Genomic DNA, 14,154 nt, shown 5'->3' with positions numbered 1-14,154 from the left:
TGATCACCTACATTGACAATTGAGTGTATCAAAAGATTTTAAAAGATGGTCCTGCAAAATTGGACATAGTAAATATGATTGACACGATGATGGAGATCGCACAAGACATGATTGACACATGAGAAGGTGTAGTTGAAGAGACCATGATACTTGATAGGTTTTAATTCTTCTTATGTTTAAATGTCCATATGCTATGTCATCCATGCTGGATGAATTTTTTGTGTCTAATGATTTTGCTTAGTGCTAGGTTCCATTATGATCGAGTCTACCCTATATCTCTAGAGAAATGACTAGAAAAAACCTTAATAAATACCTCTTGATCTCTTCACAACATCTTTTGTATTAATAATCATAGTGTGGCAATTTGCGACACAGGTACAATCCTGTTCTTTTGATCACGAAAGCCTCCAAGTTGCACAAAGCAGCCATGATCCATGACTCGTGAAATTCTATAGCTCAAGTTCAAGATGCCACATGCCTTCAAGATGCAAGCATAGGTGGTGGTTGCACATGCATTGGAGAGATGCGCTCACTTTGAATCTATTGAAAATAGATCCGAGAGAGAGTTATTCTGCTACAATCTATTACAATCGTAATCATGTCTGCTACAATCTCCATTATCATCACTTCCTTAACTTTTGCTGTCATCTCGACTGTGGCATTCACTTCTTCTATCATGTGTACCGTCACTGCTACTTTTGTGTTGTTCCTCTTCTTTCAACTTAGGCCCCTATCACACTAGGGCGCCCGTCCCCCTAGCTTTTTGAGCATGGCCACGCAGTAGCTGTCACATGGACAACAAATCGTGCATAGCCAAGTGGTAGAGTGTTCGCTTTCGGTGCTGGCCGTCAAAGCTCAAAACCACTCCTCCTCAATCGTGTGTCGCTTTTGTAGTTGGCCACGTATTTTGGAAAGTTGGCCGATGGGGTGAGGCCGCCCCTTAGACACGGGCTGAAGGCCATCTTTCGGGTTGAAGGCCATCTTTCGCCTTATTGTTTTGCCAATGTTGTCGGACACCTCAGATTGGCCGCTCATTCCCTGTCCCAGTGTGACAGGGGCCTTAGCCTTGTGCTCACGCTCCTTTTGCAGATCGTTTCTTTTACACCATGTTTCTCTAGGGTTAAACTGTGTATCTCAAATTTTAAAATCTTTGGAGGTAAAGGTATGTCTGCACAAAATTTCAAGAAGCTTTGTGGCCAGAAATACCGCCACGATGGATGGAAATCAGCGGGTGTGCAAGGTGCGGCCCAAGCAAGCACACCTGCAAAGAGTCATCGCCAGCTTCGAAGCAGGTGTGTCAAGCATCCGGTGCAGGTAAATTGTCATTGCGTAAGCGGAATTTGCAAAAATATGGCTGCATTCCAGCCTGAAAACGGGTGGTGGGGACTGTGGGGTGGTGCCGGGCCCTGCTACGGTCCTTGGTGGCTGCCTGACCCTCCCGTCTCCTACCCTGCTTCCGCTGTATAACACACATGATGTTTTCAACCATGCAAACCCACTAGTACTGCAATCTATTATGGTCTCTGTGTGTGTGTGTGTGTATGTATATGAGAGAGAGAGAGAGAGAGAGAGAGAGAGAGAGAGAGAGAGAGAGAGAGAGAGAGAGAGAGAGAGAGAGAAATGTAGGTCTACAATAAAAAAATGGTTGCAAGCCGGTGTGTCTCGCATGCACTACATTACCCCCTTCTGCCATCTCGTTCTCCGTCGTGACCACTTTCGTTACAGAGTAGAGCTCGGAAGTCTTCTCAATGCAAGCAGGTCTCAAGACGAACGCTGCTTCCTTCTCACCGGATTGTTGCTCAAAAATCTCCAGGAACAAAGCTGGTACCTTGTAAATGTAGGAGTTGGTGCCAAGGCCTGTGGTGCAAGTGGATGTAGCAATCCTTGGCATTGTGGGGTCCTTGTATTTGCTGCAGTCCTTGTTCTCAATTTCTTTGTTTATACTAGCTATTGGTGGTTTTGGCTACTATCTCTTTTATTCTTTGAACAAAGATGATGATGACCGTGGAGGTGGGAATTCCTCCAATGGCAGTGATCTAGAATTAACACTGGAGGAGGCCCTTGTCTCCTAGCTTTGCCTTCGTTTCCTTTGGTTGCCCTTAGGAAAGCAGTTGTGGTTGTTGATGTGGAGCCCGTAATTGTAGCAAATGCTCACCATGGCTGATACAAGGAAGCTTTGGGATGTTTTAATTCACTGTGACAGCCTACATAACAATCATGGATGCCATATCTTGCGAGCAGCATGCATTGTCATATAATGGGAGCAAAGAGCACCATTACAATGCTCTTGACCTCATCCATGGTGATGAAGCCCTCGCTTTCTTTGTTGAGTAGGGCATGGAGAAGGTCATCTTTGGGAGTATTATCCTGCATCATGGCTTGCTTGCGCTTGGCAATGATGCTAGTCGCAACGTTGGAGACAACGCATGCACCGCTTTGGAAGTATGTCAGGCCATGACAACCAGGAAATGAGGTCACCGACTAATGGGAAAGCCACTTGCTCCATGTCCTTGACAAGCTGCGGCAGATGCTGAACGCCTTGGTCGAGTTCGGTGGCAAGGAGTAGACAAGGTGGCTCATGACGTTGGTGGACAGTTCAGCAATGCAGGAGCCAATGGACGACCATCTTGTGCAAGAGATAACGCCAAGATGTGGTGCTGATTGATGATGGAGTGGTCTAATGCCTTCCCGATTATGTACTTACTGAGTGTTTGAGTGGGATCGCATGATCGTCTTCAAAGATGTATATGTGATAGTACGCAAGCCAGCTTGTGACGCTGATGATGCTTTTGCAATTCTCCTTGCCTCTCGCAGATGTGGAGCCATTCAAAAGAATCTCAAGCTCAAAATTCGAATATGATGAAAAGGAGGTGATTTCTAGATATAACCGAGGACCACACTGATGATAACAGGTGAGAGGTAGTTACAATGCTAGTTGTTGAGTGAGAAAATGTCTCATTAGCAATTTATTTGTTTAACAGCCAGCAGATGCTTTTATCTTCTAAATTCTTGGACTGTTCATGGATAAATTGGTCTACTTCTATCTGTTGTCCAAAGGCGGAAAACTGCTGATGGTTCTGAGTGGTCTTGGGGTTGCTTCACACGGCTGAAAATCCCTGTTTTGGCGAGGGACTTAGGGCTGAGTAAAATGCTGGAACAACCAAGATCAAGGCTGTGTTTTTATGGGCTGTTTTTGCAAGCTAAAAACGCTGAGGATCTAAGTCAAGGCTGCGTTTTAATGGGTTGTTATACTTGCTGAAAAATGCTGCTAGTCTGTGGTGCCAAGCTGTGGAAAAACGCCACCAAAACGCTGGATGGCTGATGTGTGCTGGCGTTAGTGCATAGGCTGAAATGCTGATGTTGGTGCTGAGGTTTGGTGAGCCAAAACGCTACAATGCAGATGGTCTTGGCGATGATGCAAGGGGGGAAGGATGCGGGGTATCTGGTGTTGCCGCGGTACTGTAGGAGGACTCGCCGGTTGAGGTCTTTATCCAAAATGCTAGGCTCTAGGGGGGTACTGCTGAGAAGTGACCTGTTGAGCGGGAAGCTCCTGCTGCCTCTTCTGCGAGAAAGTGCTAACTTGGGTTTGCTTATATATTAACTCGGAAAAATTGATGAGAATCTAAATACTACAGAAGCTCGAGAACGGTGATGACGACGGCAGTGATGACGACGACGACTCGATGGCTAAAACCTGTGGTCTTCTATCTATTGAATTCTTGGACTGTTCAGGGCTGAATTGGTCTACTTCTATCTGCTATCCAAAGGCGGAAAACTGCTGATGGTTCTAAGTGGTCTTGGGGTTGCTTCACACGACTGAAAATCCCTGTTTTGGCAAGGGACTTAGGGCTGAGTAAAACGCTGGAACAACCAGGATCAAGGCTGCGTTTTTATGGGCTGTTTTCGCAAGCTAAAAACGTTGAAGATCTAAGTCAAGGCTGCGTTTTTATGGGCTGTTATACTTGTTGAAAAACGCTGCTAGTCTGTGGTGCCAAGCTGTGGAAAAATGCCACCAACGCTAAAGGCTGAGAACCTGTGTTTCTTCAATGCTGAATTTGCTGATCAAAAATGCTGGCATGGCAGCAATCCTAGCGTTAGTAGTTGGCTGCAAAAACACTGAGAAGTGCAGGCTTTCCAAGGCTCAAAAACGCTGCTGCTGATGGTCAAAAACGCTATGGCTGATGCTGATCTGCTGGGGTACTAATGCCAGAAGGGAGAACTCCAATGGCGATGGTTGAAGCTGTGGAAAGAAAACGCCAGGCTGGGGTGTAGATGCAAAAACACCAGGGATGGGTGAAGATGCAAAAATGCTAGATGGTTTGAGGGGGTACTGCTGAGAAGTTGCCTGTTGAGCGGGAAGCTCCTGCTGCCTCTTCTGCCAAATAGTGCTAGCTCTAGTTTGCTTAGATACAAACTGAGCAATGACGCTGCTTGTGAAATTGTGGAGAAATATCCAAGATCGGTAGGCTATTGTCACTTTTTTCTGCTGTTGTGTTAACAATAAACCTAGCAGCTTCTACCAATTAGGAGGGAAAGATGGAAACGATACGTAGGAGCTTTTAATTTCTTGCGCATGTAAGTATATATTTTCACAAATTCGAAGGGCCCTGGCATAGCTTGGTTTATAATCATATATAATAATAGCTTTGTCATGGTGATGCATGGCTCTCCATATGCAACAAATTGCCTTTACAGATCATATGATGACATTCACTTCTAAAGCTGCAGAAGCCACGAAAGTAAGGCATTGATTGAGTTTGACAGTAGATCGTGTGATTGAGTCTAAGGGTTTACACAATGAATTCTGAGGCTTACCTTTGACATAATTTAACTACATTATATATAGGAAGATGTAACCATGAGGAGATGCCTCTACCTTATGAAACTACTCCTCAATTAAATTAGATCAGACAAGGCCTGTAAAGTTCTACAACCCAATGCAACAACACAACAAGGAGTGAAGGCAATTAGAGCAAGATGGAAAGATGGAAATGGTACGTAGGAGGTTTTAATTTCTTGTGCATATAAGTATATATTTTTATGGCCCTGGCACAGCTTGGTTTATAAGAATATATAAGAATAGCTTTGTCATGGTAATGCATGGCTGTCTCTATCCAACAAATTTTCCTTCCAGATCATATGATGGCAGTGGTGGACTTTCTGATGCAAATCCTTACAAAGGGTTCCCTTATTTATACTGTACTCTACCCACCCATTACCATTTCATTTTGTCAGAGTCTTAGGTTCCCTCTTGAGGTGCCCTAGGTGGATTTCTTTTCGTCATTGCTGTGGGTTCCTTGGAGTTCCCTGGCTGAAGAAAATAGCCTTGTTGGAATCTCTGTGTTTGGACAGCTTGAAAGATGTGTGATTATCGTCATGTAATGAAATTAATTATTTAAGCTAAAATTTGTGACAATCGTTACTATTAAGCACTCCTACTTGATGTTGGCTCTTACCAGGTGATACCACTCAACTTGAATGTTTGCTGCTCTTCCTGCAGATCACAGTGTGTTATCCCACTTCTGAGATAACGTTAGCTAGAGTCACATTGTATTGGAGAGATTATCAACAAAGATGTAACTAGTTTGTTTTCAAAGTTCTTATGTAAATAAATAATCATGGATTATCTACGATGTGTTTATTTGATTGCTTATATATATGGATGCACGGTTGCAAGAGTGCAGGGATGAGTGTGAAGTGATGAGCAAAGCAGCATAGTGAAGCTGAATTTGGAGTACTCGCATAAGTCATTGCTCCAGGATAGACCATAACAAATTGTACTGAAGGCAAGGGTAACCCCTTGTGGTCTGATCTTGGAGCAGCAGGTGGAACTTGTAGCTTACATGGTGGGTTGATGTATGTGATGGGGATATTTCTTGCAGATCTATACTATTGCCTGTGGCAGTCACGTTGGATTGACGTTTATCATATGAAGATTATTTTGTAAGGTCATGCTTTGTAAGGTAATTGTGAACCAAGCACAATACATCTGGCTATAGTTTTGTGCGGGTGTGTAGGGTTTTGGGTTTCTTGTGAGTCAAGTCTCTTGTTGTGGATTGTTCCAAATGCTGTGGGTTGATTGATTATTGAAAGTTCATATATTTTCATAGGTAGCATGATGAGTACTTTCACCAAGAGGTAGGTTGAGGTAATTTTGGGAGACACGCCGAGTAGGGCTAGGACTTTTCGTCTTGAAGTTACTAGATGAATTACTATTTTACATATTCGAGTTGCTAGATGTATTACTAGTTTCATAATACATCTCAAACTAGCAAGTGAGCTTGAACTCTCTTGATTCATATAGCAATTATCTTACCATATAGCTATTCCACTTACTATATGGTAAGAGGATTGCTACTTGAAGCATCTAGGAGTTGTCTCACACTTACTAGTTTGCACTTTTACTAGATGTGTGTATTGAAACTAGTAAAATATCTAGCAATTATATATTTTTTGCCATATGGTAAGCCGTCCAAAGCTCCTTGTGCTTCGACACAGTGCTTGAGAATTGGATGATCAGCTCTTATGGGATGACGCACGCCGTCCACGACGAGTTGGATCAGCTCTTGCGCTTCGCCTTCAGCACGCTTGCGGGCGAATTTCAGCGGAATGTGCAGGCGGAGAGGGTAGCCAGGAATCACAGGGAGCTAATTAGGTACGTGTACGCTCACAGGGTGGGGCTGGATTTTCTGATAAGATGTTTGGATGCAGACCAGGATACGTTCATGAGGCTGGCGGTAGCGCACATGGTGGGGTTCTGGGCGGATGTGACCTGGGGGGTGGGGGTGGAGGGCCGGCTTACCCTGCCGGAGGAGGTGTTGACCAAGCTGGCGGAAACGGTGGGGACCGGGCAGGTAGGATGGGCGGCCGCCACCAACGTAGGGGTACTAGCATGGTCGAGCCCCGAAGGGTTGCGCCTCATTCAGAGTACGAAAACTACACGGGGGACGCTCTTGGTGCAGCGCCTTGTGGATCTCATCGACCCCACCTCGGCTCGCTCTCTCGCTCTCGTCAGAGCCCTTATTAAGTTCTACGAGCAGCTCAGCAGCAGCGAGCAGCAGGCCCCTGCGGCCCCTTTTGGCGATGCAGATCAGACAAACTGCGGGAAAAGTTGCAGTTCATGGCCAGCAGGGCCGAACTACACCGATTGAGAGTCCAGGTAGCGTACCTTCTGCTTATTATGAACTCTGGTTGCGAGATCGATTCCGCAGTCATCAAAGCCATCAATCCCATCGAAGACAACTACTGGTACCGATCGAAGGTCAATATGATTCAGTTGCTTCGCAAACGCATCATGGCTCCAGCCAGGTTCCCCCCCATTAGAGCAGACGCCGATATATTCACCCTTCCTGGAGCAGTGGCTAGACGCTTCACAAATTTTTTTCCTCAAAGAGTTTATTAATACATACCTCTACCAGCCCTGCTATACATGAGTTGCTAGCTTCACCTGCATGAAGGCTGCATTTAGTTATGATGGCCAATTATATACCAAGGTAATCTATAATATATGCAAACTTATAACTATAAGTGTGTATGCTTGCGCTCTACAAATACCGACAGAGTCTACTTGGTTGATCGTTGAAGTTACTAGCTCGCGCGCCCCGCCTACCGGCGGGCCTCGCTCGCTCTTACCACCTCACTTTGTATGTGTTTGAGTGTGTGTGCATCTTTATACATCTCTCAATGACACACACACGATCGAAACTTTACATAAAAAAATAGTTCACATTATTGCCAAAAAGGCTCAGGAACATATTTGCATAGCACTCTTAGTCGTGCTATTTCAACAGGATTAAGATATTGAGCTGGAGCTCTACAAACTTCTCTTAAATCTACTTTTTGAACCCAAATCAAGTAAATCTTGTAATGACGAAACATCCCAAGCTCTTGCTTTAAGAGCATTATCCTAATGTTGGGAAAGAAATAGGGATCAAGCAACTTGATGTAAATCGTGTCCAACTCTTCATCTACATATGACCCCCAAACAGTGTAGTTTTTGTCAATCACTTCCCATGCCCATTGCCATCCCCGTTCAGCAGGTAACAAATTTTTTTCAAAGGCATCAATAATAATTTTTTTTACACTTGGAAAAATATTCACAATTTTGTGGGCCATTTAATTGGTTGCAAGAAAAGAAAATAACATTGGTACTCAAAGCTTAAAATGTGTGAGAGAGAGAGAAAGAAAGAGAGAGAGAGAGAGAGAGGGAGAGAGAGAGAGAGATGATCAACATGGCCACTTAAACACTTAAAAAAAGTATAAGCACAATACAAATACTTCAATTACTGATTGTCATGCCAAAAAGTGTGAAGAGCTTCATTAGGTCAAAGTCTTTACAACATTCCAATTTTTTTGCTTACAACGACTCATATTCTACTCTATAATTGGACGGTTCAGGATCGCTCCAATATACCCCATTGATAAACTTCACAATTAATTTCAAAATTTCAAACTCTTCATCCGAAATGTAAGATTTGTGATTGTGATATATCTTTTGCAACTGAATATCACAACCACAAACATTGACATAATAAATATCAACCATATGTAGTTCTTGTAGGACTCTCATCAATTTTATTTCGCTCAATATTTGTGACACTTTGCATAGCGAAATGCTTAACCGTCCACAATTTCCATACCACCCATTAGCATATGAATACACCCAATGATGCCACCAACACCATGTACCATATCCTTGACAAATGTACTCTTCCTTAACTTTCAAATATATAGTCATCCTTATATGTATTGGGAGAATAGCCAATACATCATGACCCATATTAACCTACATTAGCAATTCGAAAATCTCTCTTTCTCTCTCTCTCTCTCTCTCTCTCTCTCTCTCATTAACCTATCTAGTAGATAAAAACCCACTTCAATAATCCACCAATAACTAAAAAAATATGGTACTTAGCATGCATAGACAATGGATCAAAGTGTTTGATTATCTAGAGAAGTTGAGCCTACGACACACTCTACTTGGAACTCTCAAGATCCAAGGTCCGACACGTCGAACACTGCGACCGAGGCGTCGAGGTGATTCACCCAAAGAATAGATTCCAAACATCCATTCATTCACTCCATAGGGACCGTATGAAAAGTTGCAATGGAGAGGCCGTTGCATACCTAACTCTCGTATAGTGATTTGCATATCATCTATATCAAACTCTATGTGATAATAACCTACAACACTTCTAAAATATCGTGCTTCATATAATGCCAAGACAGAATGTCTGCAATAATATTGAAGTCTGCAATGAAAATAACAACCAACCATTCAGACATTAAAAGTAACAACACATTTAACGTCATATGGATTCAAATTCATGCTATACGCACCGAAGGATCTCAAAATCCTCGATAATATGAACAATATCCTCAGCATGTGCAGGACCCCTCCACAATGGAGGATCTAGAAAAAATATAACACGTGTAAACATACAAAATAAAGGCCACAAAGTTCTCATTTTTTGTAAAAGTAAGTAACAAAGATAAGATTTTACATTTACATACCTCTAATATAAGTAGGTACATCATTGAGGGTGTACGAAACCATGATGTATCGTGCCATTCTTTATCTGCTCTAACAACACAGATTTTGAAGTTTAAGAGGAACAAAGACCAAATAGAATAAAGAAGATTTTGACGATCATGCCGTAGAGAACCATGTCCTTCTTTCTTTTGTTTTAGTGAAGGATTTAAGAGAGAGAGAGAGAGAGAGAGAGAGAGAGAGAGAGAGAGGAATGAAAGCAATTCAACAGACTTTGAAATTTTACAACTTCACAAAGAGACAATACAAAACAGTTTTTCAAAGTGTAGCCTTCGAGAGACCACATTAGGGATTCTATAAGTCCAAGGACCTATGTTGTATATGTTTTGCAAGATACGGGGTGGTGTTTCAACTTGAGTAAATATCCTCAACCGATATGGTGTAGTGTGGTCTCCAGCAACCCCCACCTGTTGTGCATTGACTGGCCTCTCGTCACTCACAAACCAAATATTAATTTGAATTTGACGATGCTCGTGGTTCGAAGAAAAGGCAACATGATAATATCCAAGAACTTCCATGGACATATCTCTTCCTAAGTATAGCATTTCATAAAAGCCTACGATGATAAAACCTCGATAAGAGTGATCTCTGCAAAGGCATCCATGAATTATGTAGAGCAATAAAAGCTTAAAACTACGAATATACCATATATAAAAACTCTTACAGTATAATATGAGTTTGATCAAATAAGGTCACCAAAAACATAGCAGGAACTCTTCCCCTCCATTGCGGTGGATCTTCAACAGAGTAAGTCAATGTATAAGCCAATCTTCTCAAGAAAATAATAGGTCAAGGTAATAAACTAATTAAAAAAAGAAGATATATACCTCGAATGAATTCAGTGATGTGACCCACTACATAGGAGGCACTGCGTCGAGGATCCATCTGTGGGCAATACTTTGATCTAAGAGATATGAATAATATTTCACATCAAGTGTGTCTGACTTTAAGTGAGAGCCACAATGTCAATTTGAACTTATTGTTATGAGCTTGCTAGTTGTAATACATCCTTGAATACAATGTTTGGAGTGTAATAACACTCCGCTTGAGTGTTTTTCAGTATTGACAACAATCCTCATAGAAGCTGCACTTCGTACACGTGACATTGCAACATACAACTGTCCATGAGAGAAGATCGATGATGCAAGATATAGACCAATAATTCCAAGTGTTTGTCCTTGTGCTTTGTTGATAGTCATCCCAAAAGCAAGCCTGATTGGAAACTGACGACGCTTCATTTGAAATGGAAGCCCCTATTGGTTTCCAATAATAAAGTCAATCCTTGGAAGAAAAACTCTCTCTCCAATATTGGATCCTGTAACTATCTCTGCCTCAATTACCTTATGATGAAATTGCTTGCATATCAACTTAGTTCCGTTGCATAATCCACGTCTTGGATCCAAATTTTGCAGCAACATGATAGGAGCATTTTCTTTCAAGACTAAAGCATGAGGTGGAAAACCACCACCAAGAGTAAGGCTATTAAGATATTCAATTGTGTACAAATGTGTGTTTTCCTCTGACATACAAATTGAATCTGCACTCAGATACTCTTTGCAATCTCCATGCATTCTTTGCAATTCATATTCATTAATTAAATCCACCTCTTTATTCCGCGGAGCAAGTATTGCTCGATCTCTGAAAAAAGCTGCATGATCTTGCACATGACACAAATCTCCATATATAAAGCTTAGAAGATCTGCCAAACTATTTCCTAGAAGCATCATGTGTGAAGGTATTTTGACTCTGTCTAAATCTCCTCCATCATCCATAACCCCATTGCCAATATCAAGCACCCAACGGGAAAAACTTTGTTGAAGTGAATTTGAACCGCAATCAAGTATACGCATATTTCTAGTAAGCCTCAATATCTTCTTATATTTCCATATGTGAGAATGACACAACGAAGCATTTACAATGTCTGTACGACTACCTATTGGTACAACAAGTAGTATTTGTCGAAAGTCACCTCCAAGCAAAATGACTTTTCCACCAAACAAAGTATCTCGCTGCATAATATCTCTTAAAGTTTTGTCCACTGCTTCAAATGCATAGCGATGTGTCATGGGAGCTTCATCCCATATAAGTAAAGCTGCATTCCTTAGAAGTTCTGCAAGTTGACTATTTACCTTTATATTGCAAGTTGCTTCAGAGTGAAGCTCCAAAGGTATCTTAAACCTAGAATGAGCAGTTCTTCCATTACTCAAAAGTAAAGCTGCAATACCCGAGGATGCACATGCAAGAGAAACTCTACAACTTCCTTGCACTCGTGAAAGAAGTGCATTATATAAGTACGTCTTTCCTGGGCCACCAAGACCATCTAGGAAAAATACCTTCCCTGAATGTGTGTCAACAGCTTGTAGCACTTGGTGGTAAGCATCTCGTTGATCCTCATTTAAGGAAGTCTCCATACAATCTGCTATACTACACTGTTCATCAACGTTGAACATTGTTTCTTCAGCCATAACACCATTTTCACTTAAGGATACCATGGTTGAGTCTATTGCAGGAAACATATAATCGCAAAGCCTCTTGCCATGTTGTTGCAAAAAGCATTCTATATGAAGCAAAGCTTGATTTTTTGCCACATCAAATCGCACGCTTGCATCTGAAATACGCATCCTTAGGGCATAAACATAGTCCTCACAAAATACAAAACCTGTCCCAAAGAGTAGCCGGATGAAGTGGCTCACAAAAGACTAATATGATGGCAAACAGTGTCTCAACTGCATTCCATTTTGAAAAAAAGATGCCTCTTGGAGGCAAAGTGACCATTCTTCATCATCTTGCAATAATCCTCTAGCTATAAATGCCTCCTTGTATGTATCATAAATGTGACCATCATACATCCGCAAGTCTTCAAAAGACTTACATCCCTTGCAAATATTGAGAAGCATTCGTAGGTAATAAACCTCACCAGCAGTAGGGACAATATTATACATTCTCCCAATAGAAACACCCTGTTGTCGTGGAGACCATGTCTTTCGACTTTTATTCCATACCCAACCATTTGGAAAGTCAATATATGTGAAGCTATTTGCTTCTGGATAGTTTTGATTTTCAACAAACCATTCTGTCAAGGTAGTTTTTTTATTTTGTTCATTATCTAGCAAATGTGATACATCATCACCATCTTGAAATGTAACCATATTCTGCAATGGAAGGTGTACTTGCAATCGTTGAATAGCTGGCCTTTCACTATGCATGTCGAAGCCAAATATTCTCCACATAGCCTCAGATGAAGAAACATAACGTGCATTGAGATAACTCTTGATCTCATCAGTAGCTCCTTCACAATCTTGAAGAACAATAGTGGCTCGATCATGTCCCGGCAGTGAAAGTTGAGCAGATCTCCACATTAATATGGGCTTGGTATCTTAGTATAAGAGGGGGCTATAAGGTACAACCCAATGATTATCTAAATTGTAATTTTTAGAGAGAACAAACCTTCCATCATCTCGTCTCATGTACACAGGATATCCACTTTCATTTACATTTGTAGACGTAGAAAATGTTCGTGGAAACTTAAATCTACACTTTCCATCAACCATACATGGAGAATTTGGGTTCAAAGGACCACATGGCCCATGAACATTACAACGACTCACTACATCAAATAATTCTGGAAACACATTCTTGTCAGGGAGCTTTGCACAAACCAACTTGTCATAGTGTAATGTATCTATGGGTTTATATTTGGATGCAAGTATCAACAATATATGAGCATGAGGAAGACCTCTCTTCTGAAACTCAATCACTGAAACATGTCCAATCACCTCCCCAAACACGGCTTGCTTGATAAGTAAATGCATCATATCTTGGAACTTCTGATAAAACACTCGTATAGTTAGATCAGGACGATCAACAGCACTTTGTCTAGGTAGTAATGCATCATCTATTTCCTTCCATCGTGGATTACATGTGAATGTGATGAAGAGATCCGGTTTACCCCTACTACGAACAATTGCCATTGCATCTTGAAATAGTTGGCACATATATCTTGGACCTCCAACAAAAGATGAAGGCAAAACAATTCTACGGTCAACATTTTGACCTTCAGCCCTCTCTAAGCCATCTCTAGCCTCAACCAAGTCCACCAATCCTTGGTACACTTCACCACAAAGTGTTTTTTGGTTATTTTGCATCCACAAAAGCCGTGACTCCTCTAGAGTACTATAAGCTTCCACGACATACTGTTGTAATAGCCTACCCCCTCGAAGAAGACACTCCACGGTATCATCTCTTATTTGTAAGCGAAAGGTGTAATATTGCTTTTGACTCATTTTTTTCCCATCGGTAGTCTGTAAATAAAGATGCCACCCATCCTCTCCACTTGGAAATAATAAAACATACAATAAGGACATGTAAGCTCGATGCATACTGGAGATTCTTTTCAAGCCCCCATGTCGCAAACTCAGTACAATGTCGCGATAGCCAATATTTCTATCATCCCCTTGTCCTGGCATAATTACAGCAACCTCCGAACCCCTTGGAGCAAGATATTGCCAACCATCACAACGATGCTCCGTAATAACCATCCTCATATTGGGTACAATAGCATCTCCATACAAAGAAGAAGTAGATCATAGAGCATTTGCATAGGG

General features: G+C 41.7%; 2 protein-coding genes and 1 long non-coding RNA gene across 8 annotated transcripts; 2 read left to right on the top strand and 1 right to left on the bottom strand.

The window, feature by feature from the left end:
- The first annotated feature begins 1,146 nt into the window (after positions 1 to 1,146).
- LOC147437915 (uncharacterized) lies at positions 1,147 to 6,006 on the top strand. Of its 6 annotated transcripts, none has more exons than XR_015184729.1 (3): positions 1,147 to 1,292; positions 5,460 to 5,576; positions 5,685 to 6,006. It is a non-coding gene; the product is annotated as an uncharacterized LOC147437915 (long non-coding RNA). The 6 variants fall into 6 exon arrangements; XR_015184728.1 differs by having other exon boundaries at positions 1,162 to 1,314; XR_015184731.1 differs by lacking the exon at positions 5,460 to 5,576 and adding an exon at positions 2,815 to 2,912 and having other exon boundaries at positions 1,162 to 1,314.
- A 524-nt stretch (positions 6,007 to 6,530) lies between these two features.
- LOC147437914 (uncharacterized) lies at positions 6,531 to 7,027 on the top strand. The gene is made up of 2 exons (XM_086486642.1): positions 6,531 to 6,655; positions 6,712 to 7,027. The coding sequence occupies exons 1-2, from the start codon at positions 6,531 to 6,533 to the stop codon at positions 7,025 to 7,027; spliced, it is 441 nt and encodes a 146-aa protein (XP_086342768.1).
- A 111-nt stretch (positions 7,028 to 7,138) lies between these two features.
- LOC147437913 (uncharacterized) lies at positions 7,139 to 13,521 on the bottom strand. The gene is made up of 6 exons (XM_086486641.1): positions 12,998 to 13,521; positions 12,423 to 12,901; positions 11,520 to 12,050; positions 9,340 to 9,412; positions 9,127 to 9,251; positions 7,139 to 7,368 (listed from the first exon to the last, which is right to left on the bottom strand). Exons 1-6 carry the CDS (start codon positions 13,519 to 13,521, stop codon positions 7,139 to 7,141), a joined length of 1,962 nt encoding a protein of 653 aa, XP_086342767.1.
- Between the last annotated feature and the right edge of the window lie 633 nt (positions 13,522 to 14,154).

The sequence above is a fragment of the Adiantum capillus-veneris genome, chromosome 17 (genome assembly GCF_014529385.1).
Source record: "Adiantum capillus-veneris isolate H3 chromosome 17, ASM1452938v2, whole genome shotgun sequence".
In the NCBI taxonomy this organism is placed as follows: Eukaryota; Viridiplantae; Streptophyta; class Polypodiopsida; order Polypodiales; family Pteridaceae; genus Adiantum; species Adiantum capillus-veneris.
This window is presented reverse-complemented; position numbering and strand designations above follow the sequence as displayed.

What these genes read in the sequence shown, in the direction of transcription:
- LOC147437914 (XM_086486642.1), top strand. Translation starts at nt 6,531, where the DNA reads ATGACGCACGCCGTCCACGACGAGTTGGATCAGCTCTTGCGCTTCGCC. An exon ending in AATCACAGGGAGCTAATTAG is followed by an intron (nt 6,656 to 6,711) that starts GTACGTGTACGC and finishes GTTTGGATGCAG; the next exon opens with ACCAGGATACGTTCATGAGG.
- LOC147437913 (XM_086486641.1), bottom strand. Translation starts at nt 13,521, where the DNA reads ATGGCAATTGTTCGTAGTAGGGGTAAACCGGATCTCTTCATCACATTC. An exon ending in TCTCAATATTTGCAAGGGAT is followed by an intron (nt 12,051 to 12,422) that starts GTAAGTCTTTTG and finishes TTCCTGCAATAG; the next exon opens with ACTCAACCATGGTATCCTTA. An exon ending in AAAAGTCATTTTGCTTGGAG is followed by an intron (nt 9,413 to 11,519) that starts GTGACTTTCGAC and finishes TATTTTTTCTAG; the next exon opens with ATCCTCCATTGTGGAGGGGT.